Genomic DNA, 22173 nt, shown 5'->3' with positions numbered 1-22173 from the left:
GCTTATAACTCTATATGAATGACTCTCAAAGTTTGTTTGATCATTAGAAATGTATTACTAAAGCACTGTAAACAATAAAAATAAAATTTGACCAAAATCATGACCCTACAAGCTAAAATTTTGTTAGTAGTGATCTATTGAGCAGATTTAAATCAATACTTATTTTCATTGTTTGTAAAAATAAGTACAGCTAGTGCTTATCAAATGGAAATAAAATTACGAAAAATTTTTTGTTTACCTTCATATGAATTTTTGCTTTAATTTCTAGATCTCCCTGTCGGTTATACATGCACAAGTCACTGTTGTCATAAAGTACTACCCAAACATCCTTCCAGCCCCCAGAAAACATACTTTCTACAAACAAAGAAAAATATCCATCAATGATAACTGAGGTAAAATTTAGGTAAATATTATGAAAAGTCATACCATACTTGGAGCAAACTGCAGAATAATGTACTGGTAATTATTGAAAAATGTGTCATCAATTAATTTGGAATGATACTCTTTAAAAACTACTGTCAGCGACTTCTTACTGCTGAAACGTTTCAGATATCCTGACTTCACTATTCTCAATGCCATGGTAAGTATATACCCAGTATCTGCGGATAGAAAAAACATCCATGAATATGCAATGTACATTTGTTAAAGAATTTCAAATAAAAATTGGTAAAAAAAATATTTCTTAGTCCCCCTTTCTAAAATTAAAAAAAAAAATCACAGAAATATTCATCTCATGTAAACTTGCCTGTATACTGTTTATAAAATGTAGTTTGCCAACTCATTGTGTGTATGATAGAGATTTAATATTACTGTATAACAATTGATTGTTGAAAGATATGTTATCTATGTACATGTATTTGGAGTGCAGGGAGAATGAAAGATCTATAGCAACAACATACAAATGCTAAGTTAATGATGTGACCTTCACCTTGGTCAAATGACCTTATATCAGGGTCAACACATACCTTCAGGGTCATGTACAACCTTTGTGCTAAGTATGGGTCTCTGATATTTTTTTTGGTCTCTTTACAGATCAATGGATAGGAGACAAGAGTCTAATGCAGCTATGTTAAGGCTGTCTGAAGCTAAATTTACATTGGAAAACAATATTTTTTTAATTAATGAAAAATACTGAAAGCAGGCGAATTTCTTAATATTTTTATTACATAAACTATCAGCGATATCCAACATCAAATTTGATGCATTTTTGTGATGTCTTAAGTTCTTCTTATAATAAGCATAAGACATGCATATCCTAACACAGCAATTGATATATGTAAATCGCATCGGCACAAGTGATTATATAATGATATTACATCAAAAATATTTTTATGAAAAATCCTACAAGTAATGTATTTTGCTGTTCTTGGAGAGGGTTCAGATAAATATTTCCTTTATTTAAAACATTATCAAAACATTTTGCACCATCGTCGAAATTTGGCACATTTTTACCTTTTAAGCTTGATTTACACAACATTGGGTCAATTGGTAGGTTTCCCCAAGCATGACTCCCATTGGTACGTATTAATTTGTCTCCCAATTTCACATAAAATAAACTAAGATTGTGTCAATATTTCACTTGCACCAAGCTTTTTTTTTTACATGTACCAGTATATAAATATCTCCATTCACTAAATAATGTAGCGGGGGGAGTCTCCAAACCATTAGTTTATACGGTAAATAGTTATTTACATAATAAATGTACAATGCTTTAAAACTGCTAATTTTTTGATACTCAATATTGATTATACTGAATTAAGTATCACCAGTATTTACAACAGCAGTTATGTAAAGGAATCAGGTGTTTTATAATGTTCAATAAAATTCATTCATTATATTACGATACATTCTCTGAGAACGATCGAAAGGAAGGTAGATTGTGATGTCAAAGTTAATTATGACGTCATATCTTATGAAGTAAAGACAAGTGACTTTCTACACATCGCCTGAAAATCTTGGGCAGCCTAAACATACCCAATGGATGGACAGAATGTGAATTGTGAATTAACAGACAGACATATATAAATATACCGTTAAGACTATCCCCCTTTTTTTATACAATTACATTACCAAGTAGTCTCCTAGAGACAATTTGTCATTAAAAAATAAAATAATTAAAAAAGAAATGTAAAAAAAAAAAAACCCATGTAAATCCAATAGAGAAAAATCTAAAGACAGGGTGATTCCATCCCCACCCACCCCCTCCCCCAACCTACATGTATCGGTATGTACCGATAGTATGTACAAGTAGATAAAATATTGTTAAGTTTTTACTTTCCCAATTTAACTTGAAAAGGAATGCTTTATTACAAAAAGTTTTCAATGCCACTGAAAATATCAATTAATTAAACCAAGAGACAGATGAAATAAAGCACAGGAAAAAACACTTCCTGTCCTGTTAATGAACTCTATTTTAATTTCGATTTAATGAATTTCCTTATATTTTCCATTTGTACATGTATATATATTTATATTTTTTTTTTTATATCTTCTTTGTTTCAAAAATAGCTTGAAACTTTAACAATAATTATCTAAAAGTATATGTACTTCAAAAACATTTTTATCTGCAGAGTGGGAACTAATATTGAATATATTATACGCAGTGTAACATATATAATTGTTGCATGCTTGCATATTGTTTCACCAGAGGTTTTAGGATCTTGCTCCCATCATGCTCATTATATAAACTTGAGTTTCACCACCTGTATTTTTGTGACCAATGTGGTTATAGACCCCTTCACAGTTACTGAGGCAATTTAATGCTCTTCAGGCCAAATTAAAAATTCTTTTTTTTGAAATGCCTCTCGCCTCACGTGATCAAATCCTGTGAAGCCCAAAGGGCTTCTCAGTAGATTTGATCACTTACCAACCAACTTCATATCCCAGTGAACTTTTTAACATTGCTGTTTATTACTTATACCGAGCGCAGCGAGAGGCGGGCGAAGCCCGCCTCGTGAAGCGAGGATTAATGGTAACACGTATATATAAGAAAATCAGTGAAAAATGAAAGTTGAATCAGGGGTACTAAGGCCAAAAAAATTTTTCTTCCAGCCCTGGGCGCCGCCATATTGGACGCCATTTTGTTTTTTAAAAGTTAGTTCGATCACTGATTGACTGGTACTTATCCATGTTTATTGCAGCTAAACTCAATTAAGATTTTCCAATGTTTCAATAGAAGGTAATTTGAATTAAAAGAAATAAAAGAGGACACCAGATACGTTTCAATAGTGCTTCAATCAAGAAACACGACTAGTTCTATGTATGTCTTATCAAATTATCAGATGGAAAATAAAAACATAAACATCAAGGAACTGATCTTTTAGATACTGAATAAAGTATTCAATTTTATTATCGCGGCATTTATATGAATTAAATTGATAAACAATGAAAGAAGAAATAAAAAAAAGTTCGGAATAACGTAACTCTTCGGCTATTTCCGAAGACAAAACGTGTACGTTTTTCGTCTGTAACATGACGTCATAATGTAGACTGAGCACGCGACGTTTGGTTTAATTTAGGCTGATGATTTGAGTAGGCAACCAGGTGGATCCTACTGTGCGCGTTTCAAATGAATTTTTTTCAACAAAAATCAATCTGCACTGTGTTAAATCTGCGCTCGGTCCAACGGTCACACCGTTTACATATTATTTATGTTTGAAAAAGACAAATTGTCCAGAACTGTTAAAATTACCGAAATTTTTAAGTTTACAACATTCCAAGTGACAAGCGATAATTAAGCCGTGCTATGATCATTGTGACGTCATGAAAAAGTTCATACAGAATTGAACGTTTTCGCTATTCTATGGGTTTATATAAGGAAACATATTAGCAAATGTAAATATTCATACTAGAAAGGTGTTAGTTCTTGTATAGCCTATCGTAGAGGTCTAATTTTGTTTTGATTTTATTATTGTTAAACTGAATCTAAAATACACCACCATTTTCATGACAAAGCATTCTTCAATCATTCAGATAATCAGTTACAGTCTGTATAAACTCAAGTATTAGGCATATTATGACATCATGAAACATTAAAACTTCTTGTAAACAGATAGATTTACTTTACGTATAGGAATAGAATGTTACATGATATGGTGTGACATACCAATATTTTAATAGAATTTTGAGGGATAGATTCTGTTCCAAACAACAGTAAAATTATTCTACCTATAGGGGCCTAGTGGATAAAGTGTAATGTTTACCTATATTTTGTAATGACAAGTGATGACTGTTTACTTACCTCAATGTTAAAATGGTTATAAAAATCACCAATTCAGCTGAAAGACTAATCGATATATGTTATCAAACGTTACAATTTGATTTCCTTTTTACGAATCGCTTTATGAAATACCTATAAACACTAAACAGTTCTGAGAACAAGTAAAAAAAAAATAAATAAATATGTCTGATCAGTGACCATTGATGTCTTGATTCTGAGGCTTAACTTAGCTTTACTTAAACGCAATGCCGACTATGTCCGAGTCCCCAATGTATTTGTCACCGTTGGTTTTCGGCTTCCAGTGCTCTTTCACCCATTGGCCCTACAGTATTTTATTTTTATCAAATCCAGAACAACTGAGAAAATCAAATAACACAAAATAATAACATTTTACTTTTTAAACCATATCTATTTTAAAACTAGATACCAATGTTTGTTTTATCGGCATTCACGAATTTATGAAAAGACCCATGGGCCAAAGAGGTCACCTGAGAAGATCCATTCTTTTCAGAATCCTTTGGCTCTGAAAATGTTATTGTATTTTGCCTTTATGGTAAATATATCGGTATATGTAGCAGTAACTTGGATTCCAGAGACCCAGTTACATATTCGGTTTATATGGCGTTCACCTGTTTGTCATATAGCAACATGTACAGTAATTCCAGTAAGGCCACACCAATGTAATTTCTTGTTTGTCGGACACCCAGTGAAAAAAGGTAAGAGCGGGCGAGCAATTAAATAATAAAACTATTTTTTATAGCCAAAATTTTTAGGTATTACATAAATAAACTTGTATGGACGGTTATATTTTTTCCTCTTGTTTCTGATTTATAAATTAAATTTATTCAAAATACGAAAACAGAACAGAAAACAGCACAAGATTTCCTGGATGCGCGGGATGTATAAAATAAAATTATTTGTTGGTGTATTTAAATACGACGGGGTCTGACGAACATGAAATTATATTCGTGCGGCCTAAAGAAAAACATATTACGACCACTGGAATGTGAAATTTTTTTTTTTTCTAGTGCCAACTACTAAAGAAGCATCCACTAAGTGTGCAGATGCTTCAATTGTCACAAGGATGGAGGGGTGGGGGTGTCATGCATTTATTGATTATCAGGATTATTGATCGAAGCCACCTCCTCCCATGAGAATGAAGGATTGCTAAATAAACTTGTTAAAGAAAAAATGCAGTGGCAAACAACCTGTCTCAAGATTGAATAGTGGTTTAATTACAGAAATTTAAGGAACCTGAAAGAAGAAAAAAATTTTATCCCATTTTTTTTTTAATCAAAGGTACTGTACTCCAAATTCAACCTGTCTGCAATAAGAAAATGAAGTTTTTACTCTTCAGATGAGTTAGCATGGGAAATGGATGAATCAGTGTGCCATCAAAAATCTCAGTGTTTAGAACCACCCCCTTCTCAAGTGATCCCTTGTGCTGCAGAAGATTCAGGAGGAAGATGGCAAAGAGACATTGAAATTTTGAATTTGCAACACTCACAGTTATAAAATATTTGCACCCTGGATTACCGTACATTGGCCAAAAATTATCTGAATTCAGATTCTGATTCAGAAAATGTTCGACAAGAAATGTACACCGTACAACTTAATTCTAATTGTATAAGATCACCCTATGTACCAGAGGCTTGTTTCCCTGATAAAGTTTACCACACAGTATAATAATAATAACACATGGTATCTAACTTCAAATTCCAAGGAGTAACCCCCCCCCCCCAACCCCTTGCGTGAATTGCAATCATTTTGATTTCAGAGTAAAGGAAGCAGACAAGTATGGCATCTTGCCTTTATTTACTTCTATCTGTAATAGCAGCATCTAACTTTACATTTACCATTTCTTTTATTACAGGTATTAATAATTAAAGTTCAAATAAATGAAAATTGCACAAATCATTTTGATGGCACTTATTACAATCTATGCATTTTGAAAAATAACATGACGATAAAAAAACTACCGTATACATGTATTTACAAACACCTTCAAGGTTAACAATACATATGTATTTTCGAAAGATTTCAAATCTGATAGCATTTTATATTCAACGATTTACATGTATTTTAAAAAATATTGCATAGATACAAAAAAAAATGAAAAGACCCAACATTATATATACATGAACAGTTAATCTTATAATTTTCAAACAAACATTCCATATTTTTCACAAATCAAACTATTTACTATGGCACAGTCTATATACTTTATCTATAAGTATCAGATATGGATTGTTCACAAAAAAAACAGGTACAGATTCAGTCATTATTTTCCCTATTTTAAAGTAATTTTAAAAAATATCATAAAAAAAATCAAATTTAACGTTTATTTACAGTACTATAGCTATAAACTAAGAATTGATAAATTATTATATAGCAAACTGACTGGACTTTCAGAAAGGTATTTGTAACATCATAAACGGTGCATTTGCCAACGGTTTTCTTAAAACTGAGCAGAATACGAAGATTAACAATTCTTCAGTAGATTTTTTTAAATAGAAAACTATGCATGTCCACAGTTGTTGCTTACAACAAAATTCAAACTAGAACTGTCCTAATGGGACTAATACCCCCGCTAGGCTAATTTCAAATGGGACAAATAATTGAATTGAATAATAAAGGTTTGGAACACATACAAAAAAATTTTTCTAGAATTGTAAACAAAAAAAAAAAAATTAGTTAACAAAGAAAAATTAAAATCAAAATTGTCAGAATTTCACTGTAAATACATATCTATAACAGTAATACATTTACAAATGTATGTATTTGATGATATATTTTTTTAATTTAATTAATGTAAAGAAAAACCAACAAAATGACAATAACCCCTCCCTTTGCAGTGAATAGAAATACCGGTAGCCAAGCAATGCTCTTCTGTTGATAAAACTTTCAATATCTTTCTAATAAGAGTCTTGACAGATGCAATTAGTTGTTTCAAATTTTCCTCACTTTCTCCTATGGCACAATGGAACTCCATATCAGAAAATTGATCCCATAGGACTATGATTTTCTTTGATGAACTTTTTAAATTTAATAAACTCCCAAAACATTACCATAATTACCATACTATGTAAAAATATGTAGAAAAAGAAAATTTAATATTACAAACAATTTTAAAATTGCCAAAACACTACAATCATATCAGTAATTTTGAATTTCATTTAAATTAATGCCCAATAGGGTCACTTCATCAATTTACTTGACAAATAAATTTAAACAACCTCTAAAAATAGTTTAACTTCTTTATTAATAATTATATTATTCATTTCCTTATTATGATAGACCTTTTGGTTTACATGGAACAGTTTTAAAATAGCCCCAAAACCATCACCCACTTTACAGATTATCAATTTCCCCTAAACACATGCTCCATCTGAACCATGGCTCAGATAATGTCTCCCTTGGGACAAATGAATTCAGCCACACTTGTCTTTGATGTTCTTATTAGCTCCTAAGAATTTATCATTGACAAACAAAAACTTTGCATTGTCAGTTGATAGAGAACTTATAAAAAATAATTTTTTTTCATTAATTAAGACATAAAGACAAAAAACTCCATCTGGATGTATTTATATAAATATATTTTAGAGTGTTTTCTATTAATTAATTAATAAAATCTGTAAGGATTACCTCCCTTACTTTTCAACATTAGTGTACAATATATAGAATAAGGAAAATGAAAACTGTCATAAAATCATTAAATCTTGTCTGATCTTAAAAAAAATTGCAGGTGCACATCTTCAGATGGTGTTCAACATATGTACAAATTTTCAAACTGTTCCATGCAGTAATAAAAAATTCTATAGGGGGGACAAAGTTGCGTCTACAGACAGACGGACAGACGGACGGACAGACAGACGGACAGGGTGAAACCAATATACCCCCCTAAACTTCGTTTGCGGGGGTATAATTATAATTTTATCATGTGATATCACACAAAATATATTGATTTTGTTGTGGGCAACGGCTGCGGAAACATTTTTCTCTTCAAAAAACTATGAGAAAGTGTGCCATTTTTTAATCATTTTTCACTATCAGTACTTAAAATCTTAGAAATATGACAAAATGTTGAAGTCAATATTCTTTTTTTGAAAATATGATAGAAGTGTATAACTTGGTACTTTATATACACACACACACATGTTCAAGATGGTATGTGTGTATTTTCATGAGATTTAAACAACTTTTGGTTTTTAGGGCATATGCAGAAAGAAACTGTACCTTCTTCTTAGATTTTAGGTCTGACTCAATTAACACATCATCACCATTAATGATATCATTACTACAGAATGATACAAAGTATGTATAAGTATTGTAAATAAAATTAAATAAGTAGATACCAAAAACATATATATCTGAAAAAAAAACAAAGTTAAAGACAATTGAATAATATCACTGTTACATTTTCACCTGAGCACATGTGCAGTTAGAAAAATTGTGCTCTTCTATAGTGTACATGAAGTCACAAGTTAAAGATAAGGGTAAACTAAAAAAATCCACCCCTTCTATATTTTCTCACAACACTTTCTTGCAATGGAAGTTTTCATCTTTGTCAGGACAGTTATTTTTTCCCAGAACTTTATCTTTAATTGTAACACAGAAAAAGAAAGCAATAGAAATTCTTTGTTTCAGGAAATAACAAATTCTCTTCATTTCATAACAGATTATTTATGCTTAAAAATAATTTATAATTTTAAATATGGTACAGATAAAAAACATCCATGTATCACAGTACTGACCAACAATATAAAATATGTTGTATCAGAGGTTTACAGGCTCTAAATATACAAGACCACAATAACTGGTATACAATATATGTATATAATCATTTTAAAAAAAAATAATTAAAAAAATTCGAAAGGTAAATAAAGTGCTATCCAGCTTCAATCAAAACTTCCTATGCTACCAAAACTACCAGCACTTCCAAAACTACTCATGGACCCCCAACTACCGTGGTGACCAAGGCCCCAGCCACCAAAGCCATGGCCAATCATTTTTGAGGCACCATATCCTAAGGCTGCACCTCCAAGTAGACCTGCAAATTATAAAATATTTTTTTAATTAAATTTAATTCACAATGAAATGAATGTATGTTTATAGATCTATACATATTGAAACGCACCAATCACAGAATGTTGCAAATTCTTGATCTCTGATCAGGTGAGCTATAATTACTGACCTGCTGCAGCTTTTCCTCCTTTACTACTTAATATTCCTCCCCCTCCTCCTCCCCCTCCGCCTCCTTTTCCTCCCAATAAATTTCCAAGTCCACCAAGTATTCCTTTTCCCTTGTGTTGTTCTTGCTGTGGGGCATAACCTACAAATCCATTAATATTTCATATGAGTAATTTATTAATGCATGTACATGTATATTTGGCATCTTGATTACATCAAAGTACATGTAAATCTGATTAAACTAATTAATTTGTTTAATAAAGACAATGACTAACTAAACATTGACTTTACCATATGGTTGCTGTTGATACTGAGGCTGATAGGGTTGCTGGTAGTACCCTTGTGGGGGAGGTCCTTGGGGGTAGTACCCCTGAGGTGGAGGTCCCTGGGGGTAGGGAGCAGGCCCTCCTTGGTGTCCCCCTGTGTACAAATTAATGTCCTAATATCTTATATGGTTTGGTCATTGTTAAATAATGGTTAAGATTTCATAATAGCTTTTATCTCCTTGTACAATTTGTTACACAGCATCCAGCAGTAAGAATGTGGGTGTGTTGTTAGAGCAGCATTCCGAAAATACCATTCAATCCTCAGGGCTAGCTCCACAAAAAGTTTGCCACCTCCAAATAATCTGCTCTTCTGATTTCATTTACAAGTACATGCACATAAACTAATAAAGCTTATTTGCAACTACAAGTGTTTAATTAAGGGTAAATTTTACCGCTTAGCTATCATCTAAAATTTCATACCTGCCTAACTGAAAAATAGACCATCTCAGGTGGTCATACAAGCTCTTATTCCTAACCCTAGCTAGAGTACAAAGCCTTGTGGACAAAAAAAGAAAGATTGAAAACTTTTTCATCATTGTAATAAATCATTCCAAAGTAACCACTGAATTATTTCTATAGACATCTGATATAATCAAGTCTAAGTAACTATAGTGCTTGTATACCACATTGCAACACATTCGAAAGACATCATGGAATGCTCCTATTGGTAATTGTGCTCATGTTAAAACTGACATGAACTCATAGAAGCATTTGGTTGCCATATTAGTTTCGATCCCTCCTCAACTGCCACTGGGGTACTTATACCGTTCGAGAAAGTTACAGTCGGTTGCTTTCCGATCAAGGCATTCAGGTTGCACACTCTTCTAATTGCATGAACTACATATTGTAGTAGAATGTTTGTAAAAATAGAATAAAAGAAACTACAATCAATAAAACAAAAATATACATTCATCCTTTGAATTTCTACAGTATTTGTAATATTTTGCACAGATAGTGCTGCCTTACTTCACACGCACATCAAACACGTGTGTCATTCATACAGAGTGCATACTATTGAAGACCTCAGCTGCACTACATCCAAAAACAGTAGACAAATGAAAGTAAATTCAGGAAAGTAACTACTGTTTCTACAGTTTTTACAAAAACACTCCATTTGAAAATCAATATGGTCATTAGCATTGCTTGTTCTGCCACAATGTGTGAATGCACATGTGCGATGTTATAACATATACAGGGAAATGTTCTACAATCATCAACATTTTTTAAAAATGTGTGCCTGAATTTCAGTCAGTCTTGTTTGGTCGTTCATTGGATATTTTTTACCAGTGCAATGGTAAAATGTCATATTGTTTTTGTTCTAAACGCGTTTCTACAAGTTTTTTCGTCCGATGTAACATGTTCAGGTGAATGAAATACCTGAAAGTGGTGAAGCATGGATAGTGCTCTTAGCCTTATATAGGAGGTTCATAGTGATTAGCAGAGCAATAGAAATTGACAACTAATATAGCGGTAGTTGGAGATAAAAAGAGAAATAATGCATTTTTATGGATTCATGTCAGCTTTAATGCATGTTTTGCAATGACTCTCAAAAGCTCATTACATTATTGTACCTCACGAATAATTTTAAAAATTTTTCAATGTTGATTACGGTAGTCAAAACTTATAATATTACTAACTCACCTGACACACCATCAAAACCAATGCCTCCTGGGGCAGGGGCACCTGGATTGTAAGGGGGCGGGGCATTAGATGACTGTTGTGGACTAGGAGGAGGGGGAAGCTGCAATAAATACAAAATTTAAAAGTTCTTACATACCTGTACCATAATCAAATCTACCAAGAATTAAAATTTTAAAAAATAAAGTAAAAAAATTATTGGTAAATTATCTTTTATGTTTGCAGTTTGTACACAGTTTTAAAAAGGGGTATTTTCATGACAATATCACATACAATAGAAAATAATGTAATGTTAAGTAAATATTTATGTACAAATGTACTTACAGTTTTACAAATTGCATTCATCCATTCACTGTAAAATTAAACAAATAATGTTTTACAATAAATTGCATTTTGAAGCGTACCAAACCAGTATGATAAAAAGATGCAGAGAATTCTATTGTTGATTTGCCCTGTTGATCTTGATTTACCCTGTAAGTAACATTCATCAATGGTATTGACCGCAAAGACTATTAGAGTCTGATTAAACCTCAGATATTGCTCATAAAATCTGCAATGCGTTCAAATGGAAGATTAAATGTAAATTGAATCTACCTAATTATTAATTAACCTTATACAACATATAATCATAAGAGTTCATTTAGAATTCTTTGTTTTTTCTTGTCTACACTTACTTTAATTCATTAGGGTCATGACACAACAGCCAGAAGACTTTACATTTGCTGTTATTTCTTGAGGGAATAGCTATCACACTGTCGTAAGTGTACCCCTCAGGGACCTTGGGTCGGTCAGGGAAACAGTTGGTGTACTGTCCATAGGCAAATCTCTTACACACATCCTGAGGGTAAAATTTTATGAATATTAACCTGTTTATTTATAACAAATGTTTTCAATACACAGTTTGTTATGAGTCATGATACGTAACATGTACCTGGTATTTATACATTTTTTTAAATATCTGAAACAGCTATAAAAGCAGCAAACATCAACAAAATATTATCTTAAGTAAAATATACAATCTGGATTTTTTAAAAACTTAACCTTAATTAAATTAGGTGCAATATTATCTCTTAATCACAAAATGTTCATGTTCATAATTTAACATTACAGTTACAGTGTATCTTAATGCATTATTTAAAAAGATTTTTCTGGAGAGTGTTGCTGCTGAAAGCCTCTTTGATGAAATGTGTATGAAGGGAATGTAATTACTTCTGAATTACCCTAAGGTGAATCCTGGCTTTGAGGTCTGAATCATGTTGATGTTTGTGTAGACATAAATCACTGTTGTCATACAGCACAACCCAGGTATCCTTCCATCCTCCATGAAACAAGCTGTCTGAAACAGAGCAGCAATTCATGTCAACATTAATTAATCTACCATATGCATGTGCAAAATAAACAAGCCTTATCAATAACAGACATTTGATTAAAGGATAAGACATGAACATAACATTATTGTCCAGATACAATACAGTAAAAAAACTACCAATTTAATTAATCTAACATATAAAAAATAATTCTTTTTTAAACACATTTTAACCCCAACCACCTCCACTCCCTGAAAAATAACATAACAATTTAAGAAACCACATAAACCCATAGACAAACGACTGGTCCTAATTATCATCTTAACAACAAACTTAATTATGAATAACATCAATGGAAATACTTACTACTGTGACGTTTTAAGTATCCAGACTTCACTACAGACATGTTGTAACAGAGCCTAAGAGTAAAAGTAAAAAATTTGGTGCAATATGATTAAATTGACAGATCATATTGCATTAATTTCCATGAATTATGATAATTAATGTTTTCAACTTAGCTTAATGTTTAATTTGGTGGTTTAATAACATTCAATTCAATACATGCATGTTTATTTAATTGTTAGAGATTAATCTCTCTTCGTACTGTTAAACAAAATTCCCTTGTAATAAACCTTTACAAGAGTGATTGGGTGGAATTATTTATGATTTATATGATAACTCTCTCTCTCTCTCTCTCTCTCTCTCTCTCTCTCTCTCTCTCTCTCTCTCATTAAAACATTGAAGACATGCACCATCTTATGCAAGTTGTGATTGAACATGTTCAGTTGTCAAAGTCAGCGTAAATTCAAAAATACAGTATACAACATAAAACAACGCAAAAAAAGTATACATGCGAAATATGACATATATGGCAATGAATTACATATTCGTCTATCTTGACTGTTCTTACGATTTAAGTTGATAATATTAATTCGAAAGATAAAATTCATATCTCTATTTTCACTCACCTTAGTTATCTTATTTATGTAATGTTGCAGAAAGTTCGGGAAAAATAACAAACCATTTCAGGTACGAGTTATCTAGTTCTCTTTTGTAATATTAAGTTGTTCCATAAATGTTTGTTTAGTTGTTTGTTTTTTTTCTGCAATAACTAAACACATCTGGCAATGCTCTTATATATTTGCATACGACACAACAGATAAGATATGTACTGGATAATTAAAATGCAGATTTAAATAACAAAAAATAACTATCTTATTCCGGAAAATTTCATAATCTTGACATAATTTGGTCCGAGTGTTATAGAATATTAAAAGATGGCAGCCTCCTTGAGAATAATTCCCAGAGGCTGTGGAATTGGTGTAAAACATAATAGATTTTCGTATACAAAACTGAAAAATCATAATGTGTCTTATTTGAACTTCAAAAGAAATGCATCAGTGATTGCCAGTATACCAAAGAAAAGTTTTGATTACTGTTACAATCTTACAAGGTAAAAACACTTATACAACCTGTTAACCTTTCCTCATGGGGTAACTAGAATTACCGAGATACCTGTGATTTACCGAAATGCCCTTCAAAAACACCGAAATGCCTCATTTGAGCACAAATATTTAACATCATTGTTTAAATCTAAGTGTTTAAATGTATTTCCCCAATTTTCAGTTTGATAATGTAATTATTTTGACATTAATAGCTATTTTTAACATGAGTAGACATTGGGTTAAGAACGATAACTCTTGCATGAATTGCTTTTCACTCGTATAGAGGTGTGAAATTTCATTCCCAGAATAAAATAACCAAGAATTAAAAATAACAGTTTATCAGCTTTTATTTTTTGATATCATATAATAATCATCAAAAATCCATATAGAGTGGAAGCAACTATAAAAAAAGCAACTATTTTAAATGCATAATTCCTATCAGAATTGCTCCTTTCTCTTGCACACGTATATAACACAAGTTCAAGTATTATAATAAATATACATTTATTCAAAAAGTAAACTTTATATACAATAACTATCTATATATGAAAATACTAGACATACACTCTTTATGGCGTAATAATGGGCATTTTGGTGTTTTTGAAGGGTATTTCGGTGTTTTTACCGGGTATTTCGGTAAATCGCGGGTATTTCGGTAATTCTATGTACCGTTCCTCATGTTTACATGTTATTTTGACTACGTGTCCAAGAAATGTATTTTATTCATAACAGGTTTCAAGTATAAACATTATTAGTTTGTATAAAGATTTGATATGTATGTTATCATTGTTATGGTTGATGCATTTTTATTATCATGACAAACGTTGGTTTTCCCCTAATTGCATAAGTTGCATATTAGCGAGCGCAGCTCGCCGGCGAGCGAAGCGAGCTCTAAGAACCAGTATGCACGGGAAAAAGAACGGTCAAAACCTACAGTTCATCAAACAAAAATTTTTGTCTACGTCCCATAATGCTCTCTAATGTTTTCACCCGTGGTTCTATGCCAAAAATGGCTGACTTTTAACTCGTAATATATGGTGACTTAAAGTTTGAAGACACGTTTTGAATACCGCATATGCTTTTGCGAGACTCAAAAGATTTGTTACATGCTTCCATACCTTCGTATTGAGTCGAGAAACGTAAACAAAGACGAACAAAGTCATGGATGACGTCACAATGCACTCGCGCTATATTTCCCGCGATAAATTTAAAGGTGGATCAAACATTTGTAATGAGTGTACTGGCTATTTCAGTATAGACTGCGATACCTGCCTCATTGACATATGATTTGTTTTTAATCTTTTTTTAATATAGAGATTATATATATATATATATATATATATATATATATATATATATATATATATATATATATATATATATATATATATATATATATATATATAAACTAGCAAGAGCCATCCTTTACTGTCATATCGATCCATTTTTAAGCTAATTGTGCATGCAGGTACAGTAGGCTGGTAAGTATATGAGAAGGGAGGAAATAAACAATAGAACATTTTGAACTAAATAAAAAGGAATAAAATGAAAAAATAAACAGGTTAAAAAAATTATGTAGATATTGCATATAGTCAGACTATTGAATTTAAAAGTGGGAAATTACACACCTACAAACAGGTACCGCTCTCTCTCTCTCTCTCTCTCTCTCTCTCTCTCTCTCTCTCTCTGGGTAGGGGGTTGCGCTGTATGTATCATAACCATTAAAATTAGTACCTTTGGCATACTTATTGTAGAGCAATACTCTCTCAAAAATTCTTTGAGTTCCTTGATACCTAAATAAAACTATAAGCTGACAATGATGCAAGGTATGCTGCGCTCGCCAGAACGGTAGCACCGTAAAACATATTATTAAGCAGAAGTTGCAGAAAACATAGTGTATGCATAGGGGTATCTTACCTGCTTGGTTTTCTATCACACGTATTATATAATATATACACTGTTATAGAAAACTGATTGGAAAAGATGTCCTTGTGGTGGTTAATGTAATCAGAAAACATAAATAATTCCTGTTTAGAAAGTCTAAACAGGTAAACATGAAGGTGTTTGACGACCAAATAGGGGTATATAACAAGAATTATTTTGTCCCAATGATATCGTTCCCCATATTTTGCAGGCAGAATGATTATGAACATTTTCTCTGTTCATTACTCATAGAAAAGAACCTCAGAGCTGCAGCAATTGTGTTGAGAGCATATAACATCGAAATAGCAAAGGTATTGTTTTTTAATGATGTTAAACTTTTCAGCTTCAAGTGAGCTTTTCTGATAACTTTTTGTCCAGCGTCCAGCTGTCTGCCTGTCTGTCTGTTTAACTTTTTACATTTTTGACTTCTTCTCCTGAACCACTGGGCCATATTCAACCAGACTTGGCACAAAGCATCACTGGGTAAAGGGGATTCAAGTTTGTTAAAATACTGTAAATTCCTTATATTACGTGAGTACTTATTTCCGTGATCCAGCTGTTTTGTATCAAATCGCGAGAATATAAAATCACAAATGCACAACATTTATCCACATCTCTTATAGTTCCCAATTCTCAGAAAATATGGCTTGATTTTAAAATCTGCAAGGGATGCTTCTCGCGATTTTATGTGGATAAAAATTCCTCTCGTTTAATTAGGAATTTACAGTAAAGGGCCATGCCCTATTTTCAGGGGAAATAATTAGGATTTATTGAAAATTTGGTGATATTTTTCAAAAATATTCTCCTTAAAAAGCATTTGGCCAGAAAAGCTGAAACTTGTGTGGAAGCATCCTCAGATTGTGTAGATTCAAGTTTGTTCAAATCAAGGTCCCCGGGGGTAAGGTGGGGCCATAATTGGGAAATGGGGTCGAAGTTTTACATAGAAATATATAAAGTTAATCTTTAAAAATCTTCTACTCACAAACCATTGGGCCAGAAAAGCTGAAACTTGTGTGGAAGCATCTTCAGATTGCGCATATTCAAATTTGTTCAAATCATGGTCCCCAGGGGTAAGGTGGGGCCAAAATGGGGGGTCAAATTTTTATATACATGTAGGAATATAAAGAGGAATCTTATTTTGAATCTTTTACTCAGAACACAACTGGCCAGAAAAGCTGTAATTTGTGTGAAGTATCATCAGGTAGGGTAGATTCAAGTTCAGTCAAATTATGATCCCTAGGGGTAGGGTAGGGGCACAATGGGGAGGGGTTAAATCTTTACAAAGGAATATATAGAGAAAAATCTTTGTATAAAAAAAACCATTTTTTTAGAAGGGGCAACATTAGTGAAAGCAACCTTAGATAGTGTAGATTCAAATTTGTCTAAATCATATTTTTCATTTTTCAGGAGAAGAGTTGAGCCACATGGGAGGGGGGGGGGGGGTCAAATTTTACTAAGGAAAACATTTTAAATTCACCAAAACTCAGATGTTATAATATATGGTTTTACTTATATGCAAGCATTTTGACATATTGTTGATTCTTTAAATTTGTTTAGATTTTGACCCCTGGACATTTCTTGGGCTTCACAAGTTTGATGTAGGTTTATATCTCATTTGATTTAGATCTTCTTGAGAACTGTAATGCTCAATATGTGAAATGCCTATACTGTGACCAAAAGTGATCAATGATAAATAGAATATCTAGGGAAAAAATTGATTTATTTAATACAGGATCTGTAAGACTACATTGTCCATATTTTTTTGTCTATGACTCCATAACACTGATTTTATTATATCTATTGTTGCTCAGGTGAGCAATGTGGCCCATGGGCCTCTTGTTTTATGTTGTACTTACAATGATTGCATAATTGCCCTTTTGTGGGACAAATTGACATAGTTTGGTGATACTATTAAGTAACTATACAGCAATATGCATCATTATCTTCTAGGCTCTATTTAAAACTTCACGAAACTAATTTTCCTTCATGCAGGGATGTACTGCATTCATTGTGAAAGAGTTACTGTATTACTTCTGTATAAATCAGATTGAATTTAGGAGATTGCATGGAGGCTCTTTTTAAAATGCCATCATTTGAAAACTGAAATACTGGTCAGGCTTAAAATAGACATTTTTAAATGGTCTTTTTAATTCATATATTGTTTTTTTTAAAGAAAAACAAAATTGAAATCCTTATAAAGTAGTTGCGTAAGATATTATATAATTTAGGTGACTGAAAATGTGAGAGATCCAATCAGAGGACAAGGCAGGTTTACATTTTGGAGGGAAACTTTGGATGAGATTTATAACCCTAAGGTAGGTTCAGATGAGATATAAGCAGTGTCCGATTTTATATTTTATTGAATGATGGTAAATTTCAATGTGAATTAATCAACCACAGACTACCTTTGTACCGTATATGGTACTTAAAAAGTTAGTGTTGATCACATACGTAGATAAAATATCTTTATGTGAAAATACTGTTAATACTTTCATGATATTACATGGAAACAATAAAAAATTACTAGTAATTTAATACATGTATTTGTAATTTTGTAAACATCTGTGAAAAATTTCAGGTGTGTGGTAGTATTTTGACAAATATACATGTTGAAAATTATGAGGAAAGATAATTATATTTTATTATTTTCTTAGTTTGAGAGTACTAGTATACCGATAACAATAACCAAAAAAAATATGATTTTTGTTTGTTTTTATCAATAACAGGGACAGATACCCCAAACTCCTGTTGTTCAGTTGTTGAATTGGGTTTGTATTTCTTCTCATATTTGATTTTGTAAAATAATCTTATTTAACATGTTCCATATTAATCACGCATATAGTTTTGTTTTTGAAGCTTTTTTTGGAGGGGGGGGGGGGGGGTGTCGCAGAATTATCCAAAATCTTGTCCAAAAAAAAAAACCTATTTGCCAATCTGTGAAATTCTAATCCATGGGGTTGCGAAGAGGAAGTATGTAAAACTTTTATTTTGTCGTCACTCCTGTTACAATGTAATATCACTAAAAAAAAATTTTACATGCTCTCAAAAAGAGCAACTCCTTCGAAATTCAATATTCTATATTTAAATTTAAGTAAAATGTTTGTTGTCAGAAAAAGGGGGCAGGTCATCCCCTTTTTAATGTTAACTGTCTGTTAAAAATACATGTATATTGAATTAAGTACATGTATTATATGGGTTTTACACTTCATTAAAAGTTGGTAAAATCTTGTAATTTTTAGGTGGCAAATGAATTCAAGATATCAAAGATATGGCTGTCCAGGATGATAGATGCAAGGGTGAGTTTAAAGTGATAAGATAATAGATATAAATGAAAAACAACATGTATGTGAAAAAAAAAGTTTTATCTTGAAAAAATTACTGATAGGTATCAATTTTCAGAGCTTTAGCAGGTAGGTTACTGAAACATGGAAGAAGTGTTTTTCACTTAGGCATGTTAATCAACAATAATCTATATTGTTTGGGTGCAAAATTTTATTTGAGAAATTAAGATCTGTAGGAATCTGATTACCATATACCTGTTAAAAAACACATAATATAAGAGATGTACAAGAATTAATAAGTTACTTTGATTCACAGTTTTTCTCAAAATATATATTTGAATGATTGGTGTGCATCATGGGCATATACACAGAGGTTGTTATGAAATTTAGAAAAATTGAAATAATCCTTGTTTATGTGTTAGTACTGGGCGAATAAATAATATCATATATGAATATTATATATTACATTGATTTTACTTGACAGGAATCCAACCCAGGAAGTCGTTTCAACAGTTTGGAGGATCTGGACAATTATTATGAACAAGTTGTGTCATCTATGTACTATGTATTTCTTGAATTACATGGTAAATATTTTTACAGCATATTATCATGAATGAAAGAATGATAGGCGATTTCAAATGAAATATATTGATTAAGGCCTATTTGAATATTCAGATATTGTTTGAATGGTGTAAGGTATTGTAAAATTCACCACAAAGAAAAGTGCCCTTTTATTTCATAATTTGTGTGCCCTTTTTTAAATCGTAGAATAAACTCATGTACATAATTGTATATACTGGTAGTCTGGTACACATAGTTTAATGTGTCTGTTAGATTGTATGTCAATACCTGTATTCACAATATAGGAAGTTTTCCAATATTAAATTGTATCAATAAATTTAAACTGTATAATATTTAGGTAGAGAAATCCGAGAAAAGATCTGAATTTTTTTGTTTTTTGACAAGGTGTCAAAGATGTACAAGCGGACCATGCAGCCAGTCATTTAGGTCGTTGCTATGGTATCGTGTCATTTCTCAGGGCAATTCCTGCCACAGCTTCTAAAGGGAACATACTCTTTCCTAATGACTTATTGGCAAAGGTAGTATCCAATTTCAGTTGTGATCTTAAAACTTTTTGCAGTGAGTGTTTAACATTTATTATTGTACCTGTATTATATTCATGAGTTTTTATTCCTTTTTAGCATTCAGTCTCACAAGAGGATATCAGACGAGGAAAAAATAGCAAAGGTGTTAGTGACATAGTATTTGACATAGCAAGTGTTGCTAACAGCCACCTTCTTAAGGTAAATAAAGAATGTTTTTATTTTTGAATTCTTTTTTGGAAAATGTTAAATACTGTAAAGTCAGAATCATGGCCTGAAAAAATGGGATAAAATTTTGAATATTTATTCCTGTGTTCCTATGTATAACACGTACATTAATTGGTTTTCAATGTATAGACTTATTAAATTGATGAATGTTTTAAATGTAAAAAAGAGTAGATTTATTAAAAACTGTAAGTAAATATTTAACAAACATGTAATGTTTATTCTTCTTTACTTAATTTTTCAATTTACAATTTTGAAATCTTAAACTGCTCTTTAAAACTTGATGCATTTCATTTTACTCTTGCCAAATTGGCCTGATATGCATTGACAGTTAATTTTTATTTAAGGAATATGGTCAAATTTCGGAGCGTGGTCAAATCTATCATAAAGCCCTTCAGGATTTATTGGATTTGACCACACCCCGACCAAATTATCACCTCATAATACTCAAATAATGATTCCATATTACTTATATATATATGCGGCGCAGCCAATACCACTTTTCAGTTATCCTATAAGACTAACCCATTTTGTGTCACTCATGTTTTATGAAGTTATTGGGTTTTAGGGTTCAAAATTGATTCGTAATGTTATCAAAAAGTCAGTTGAAAATGTAAATATATCAAAATATTATGAATCAACTGCATGAGTAAGTCAATATAACTTGTTTCAGTAGCCTTTGCTAAACTGTATACATGTACTTTCTCTTTGTAGGCCAGGTCTTTAAAGGACAAGGTTCCTAAAAACGCTATCCCTGTGTTTTTACCATCTGTAAGTTCCTTTTTTTGGTCAATCTCTCTCTTTCTCTCTCTCTCCAAGTTATGTTTTCTTATTATCATATTTCAGCCATATTGAATTGAATATCATTTCTTTTTCAGGTGTTTTGTGATGATTATTTGAAAAACCTACAAACTGTTGACTTTAATATATTTGAACCATCTATCAATCGTCGAAGGTATTTGTTTCACAAACTTTTACTTCAGAAGTTTAGGAAAACTTATTGATAATATGGGATCTGTGTATGATTTTGTTGTGATATCATTCTATGGAAATAATCCTTGGTGCCCATGACCAAGATATAACTGTTTCAGGGAAACTTTATTGTTTGTGACTATGAAATCAATTTTGGAGTCACGATAGATATCAGTACCATTAATTTATATTAAATTGATTTTGAATGAAAGGATGAAGTTGTTTTGTTCTTTTTTAGTTCACTTGATGTCTCAAATTAACTCTCTTTTAACATGACTCTTTAGGCGAATCCAAGACAGGGCAAAACTGTTTGCAAGTGTAGAAGGTGAAAATAACCCTATATACAGCATTTAAACATTCTGATAACGTGCAGAATTGAAATTGTTAAAACCATAACATTCAGACCAATGAAGGGTCCTTTTAGGGATGCAAATTTCAGCAAAAATGTACAATCATGTATATAGGGGAAATTTCTAGAAAACCTTGCCAAGAATGACAATGGTACAGTGTTGGTTATTATTGTTTATGCAAGCATCATAATAAA

At 31.7% G+C, this 22173-nt stretch overlaps 3 protein-coding genes across 4 annotated transcripts in view; 1 reads left to right on the top strand and 2 right to left on the bottom strand.

The window, feature by feature from the left end:
• LOC128187771 (pleckstrin homology domain-containing family B member 2-like) overlaps positions 1-22173 on the bottom strand; it is a 167261-nt gene that overhangs the window by 5218 nt on the left and 139870 nt on the right. Inside the window, exons 1-3 of one of the 2 annotated variants that reach the window (XM_052858343.1) lie at positions 4241-4380; positions 534-599; positions 239-354 (exon numbers count right to left, since the gene is read on the bottom strand). In XM_052858343.1, the coding sequence (XP_052714303.1) occupies positions 239-354; positions 534-579 (162 nt within the window). In that variant the 5' untranslated portion in view covers positions 580-599; positions 4241-4380. Of the gene's footprint in view, positions 1-238; positions 355-533; positions 600-4240; positions 4381-22173 lie in introns of those variants that run through there. The other variant, XM_052858341.1, reaches the window with a different exon arrangement.
• On the bottom strand, positions 6016-13729 carry LOC128187775 (spidroin-1-like). The gene is made up of 9 exons (XM_052858348.1): positions 13649-13729; positions 13047-13099; positions 12594-12709; positions 12048-12211; positions 11698-11725; positions 11377-11476; positions 9701-9829; positions 9414-9551; positions 6016-9269 (listed from the first exon to the last, which is right to left on the bottom strand). The coding sequence occupies exons 2-9, from the start codon at positions 13084-13086 to the stop codon at positions 9118-9120; spliced, it is 867 nt and encodes a 288-aa protein (XP_052714308.1). The 5' UTR covers positions 13087-13099; positions 13649-13729; the 3' UTR covers positions 6016-9117.
• On the top strand, positions 13928-21847 carry LOC128187773 (NADH dehydrogenase (ubiquinone) complex I, assembly factor 6-like). Its single transcript, XM_052858346.1, has 10 exons — positions 13928-14133; positions 16260-16359; positions 18277-18363; positions 18775-18816; positions 19288-19344; positions 19814-19913; positions 20296-20429; positions 20532-20633; positions 21372-21428; positions 21536-21847. The coding sequence occupies exons 1-10, from the start codon at positions 13958-13960 to the stop codon at positions 21659-21661; spliced, it is 981 nt and encodes a 326-aa protein (XP_052714306.1). The 5' UTR covers positions 13928-13957; the 3' UTR covers positions 21662-21847.

The sequence above is a fragment of the Crassostrea angulata genome, chromosome 6, assembly GCF_025612915.1.
Source record: "Crassostrea angulata isolate pt1a10 chromosome 6, ASM2561291v2, whole genome shotgun sequence".
Classification (NCBI taxonomy): Eukaryota; Metazoa; Mollusca; class Bivalvia; order Ostreida; family Ostreidae; genus Magallana; species Magallana angulata.
This window is presented reverse-complemented; position numbering and strand designations above follow the sequence as displayed.

What these genes read in the sequence shown, in the direction of transcription:
- LOC128187775 (XM_052858348.1), bottom strand. Translation starts at nt 13,086, where the DNA reads ATGTCTGTAGTGAAGTCTGGATACTTAAAACGTCACAGTA. An exon ending in AAGCCAGGATTCACCTTAGG is followed by an intron (nt 12,212 to 12,593) that starts GTAATTCAGAAG and finishes TTTTACCCTCAG; the next exon opens with GATGTGTGTAAGAGATTTGC. An exon ending in CATGACCCTAATGAATTAAA is followed by an intron (nt 11,726 to 12,047) that starts GTAAGTGTAGAC and finishes TTAATTTTACAG; the next exon opens with TGAATGGATGAATGCAATTT.
- LOC128187773 (XM_052858346.1), top strand. Translation starts at nt 13,958, where the DNA reads ATGGCAGCCTCCTTGAGAATAATTCCCAGAGGCTGTGGAATTGGTGTA. An exon ending in CTAATGACTTATTGGCAAAG is followed by an intron (nt 20,430 to 20,531) that starts GTAGTATCCAAT and finishes ATTCCTTTTTAG; the next exon opens with CATTCAGTCTCACAAGAGGA. An exon ending in CTAACAGCCACCTTCTTAAG is followed by an intron (nt 20,634 to 21,371) that starts GTAAATAAAGAA and finishes TTCTCTTTGTAG; the next exon opens with GCCAGGTCTTTAAAGGACAA.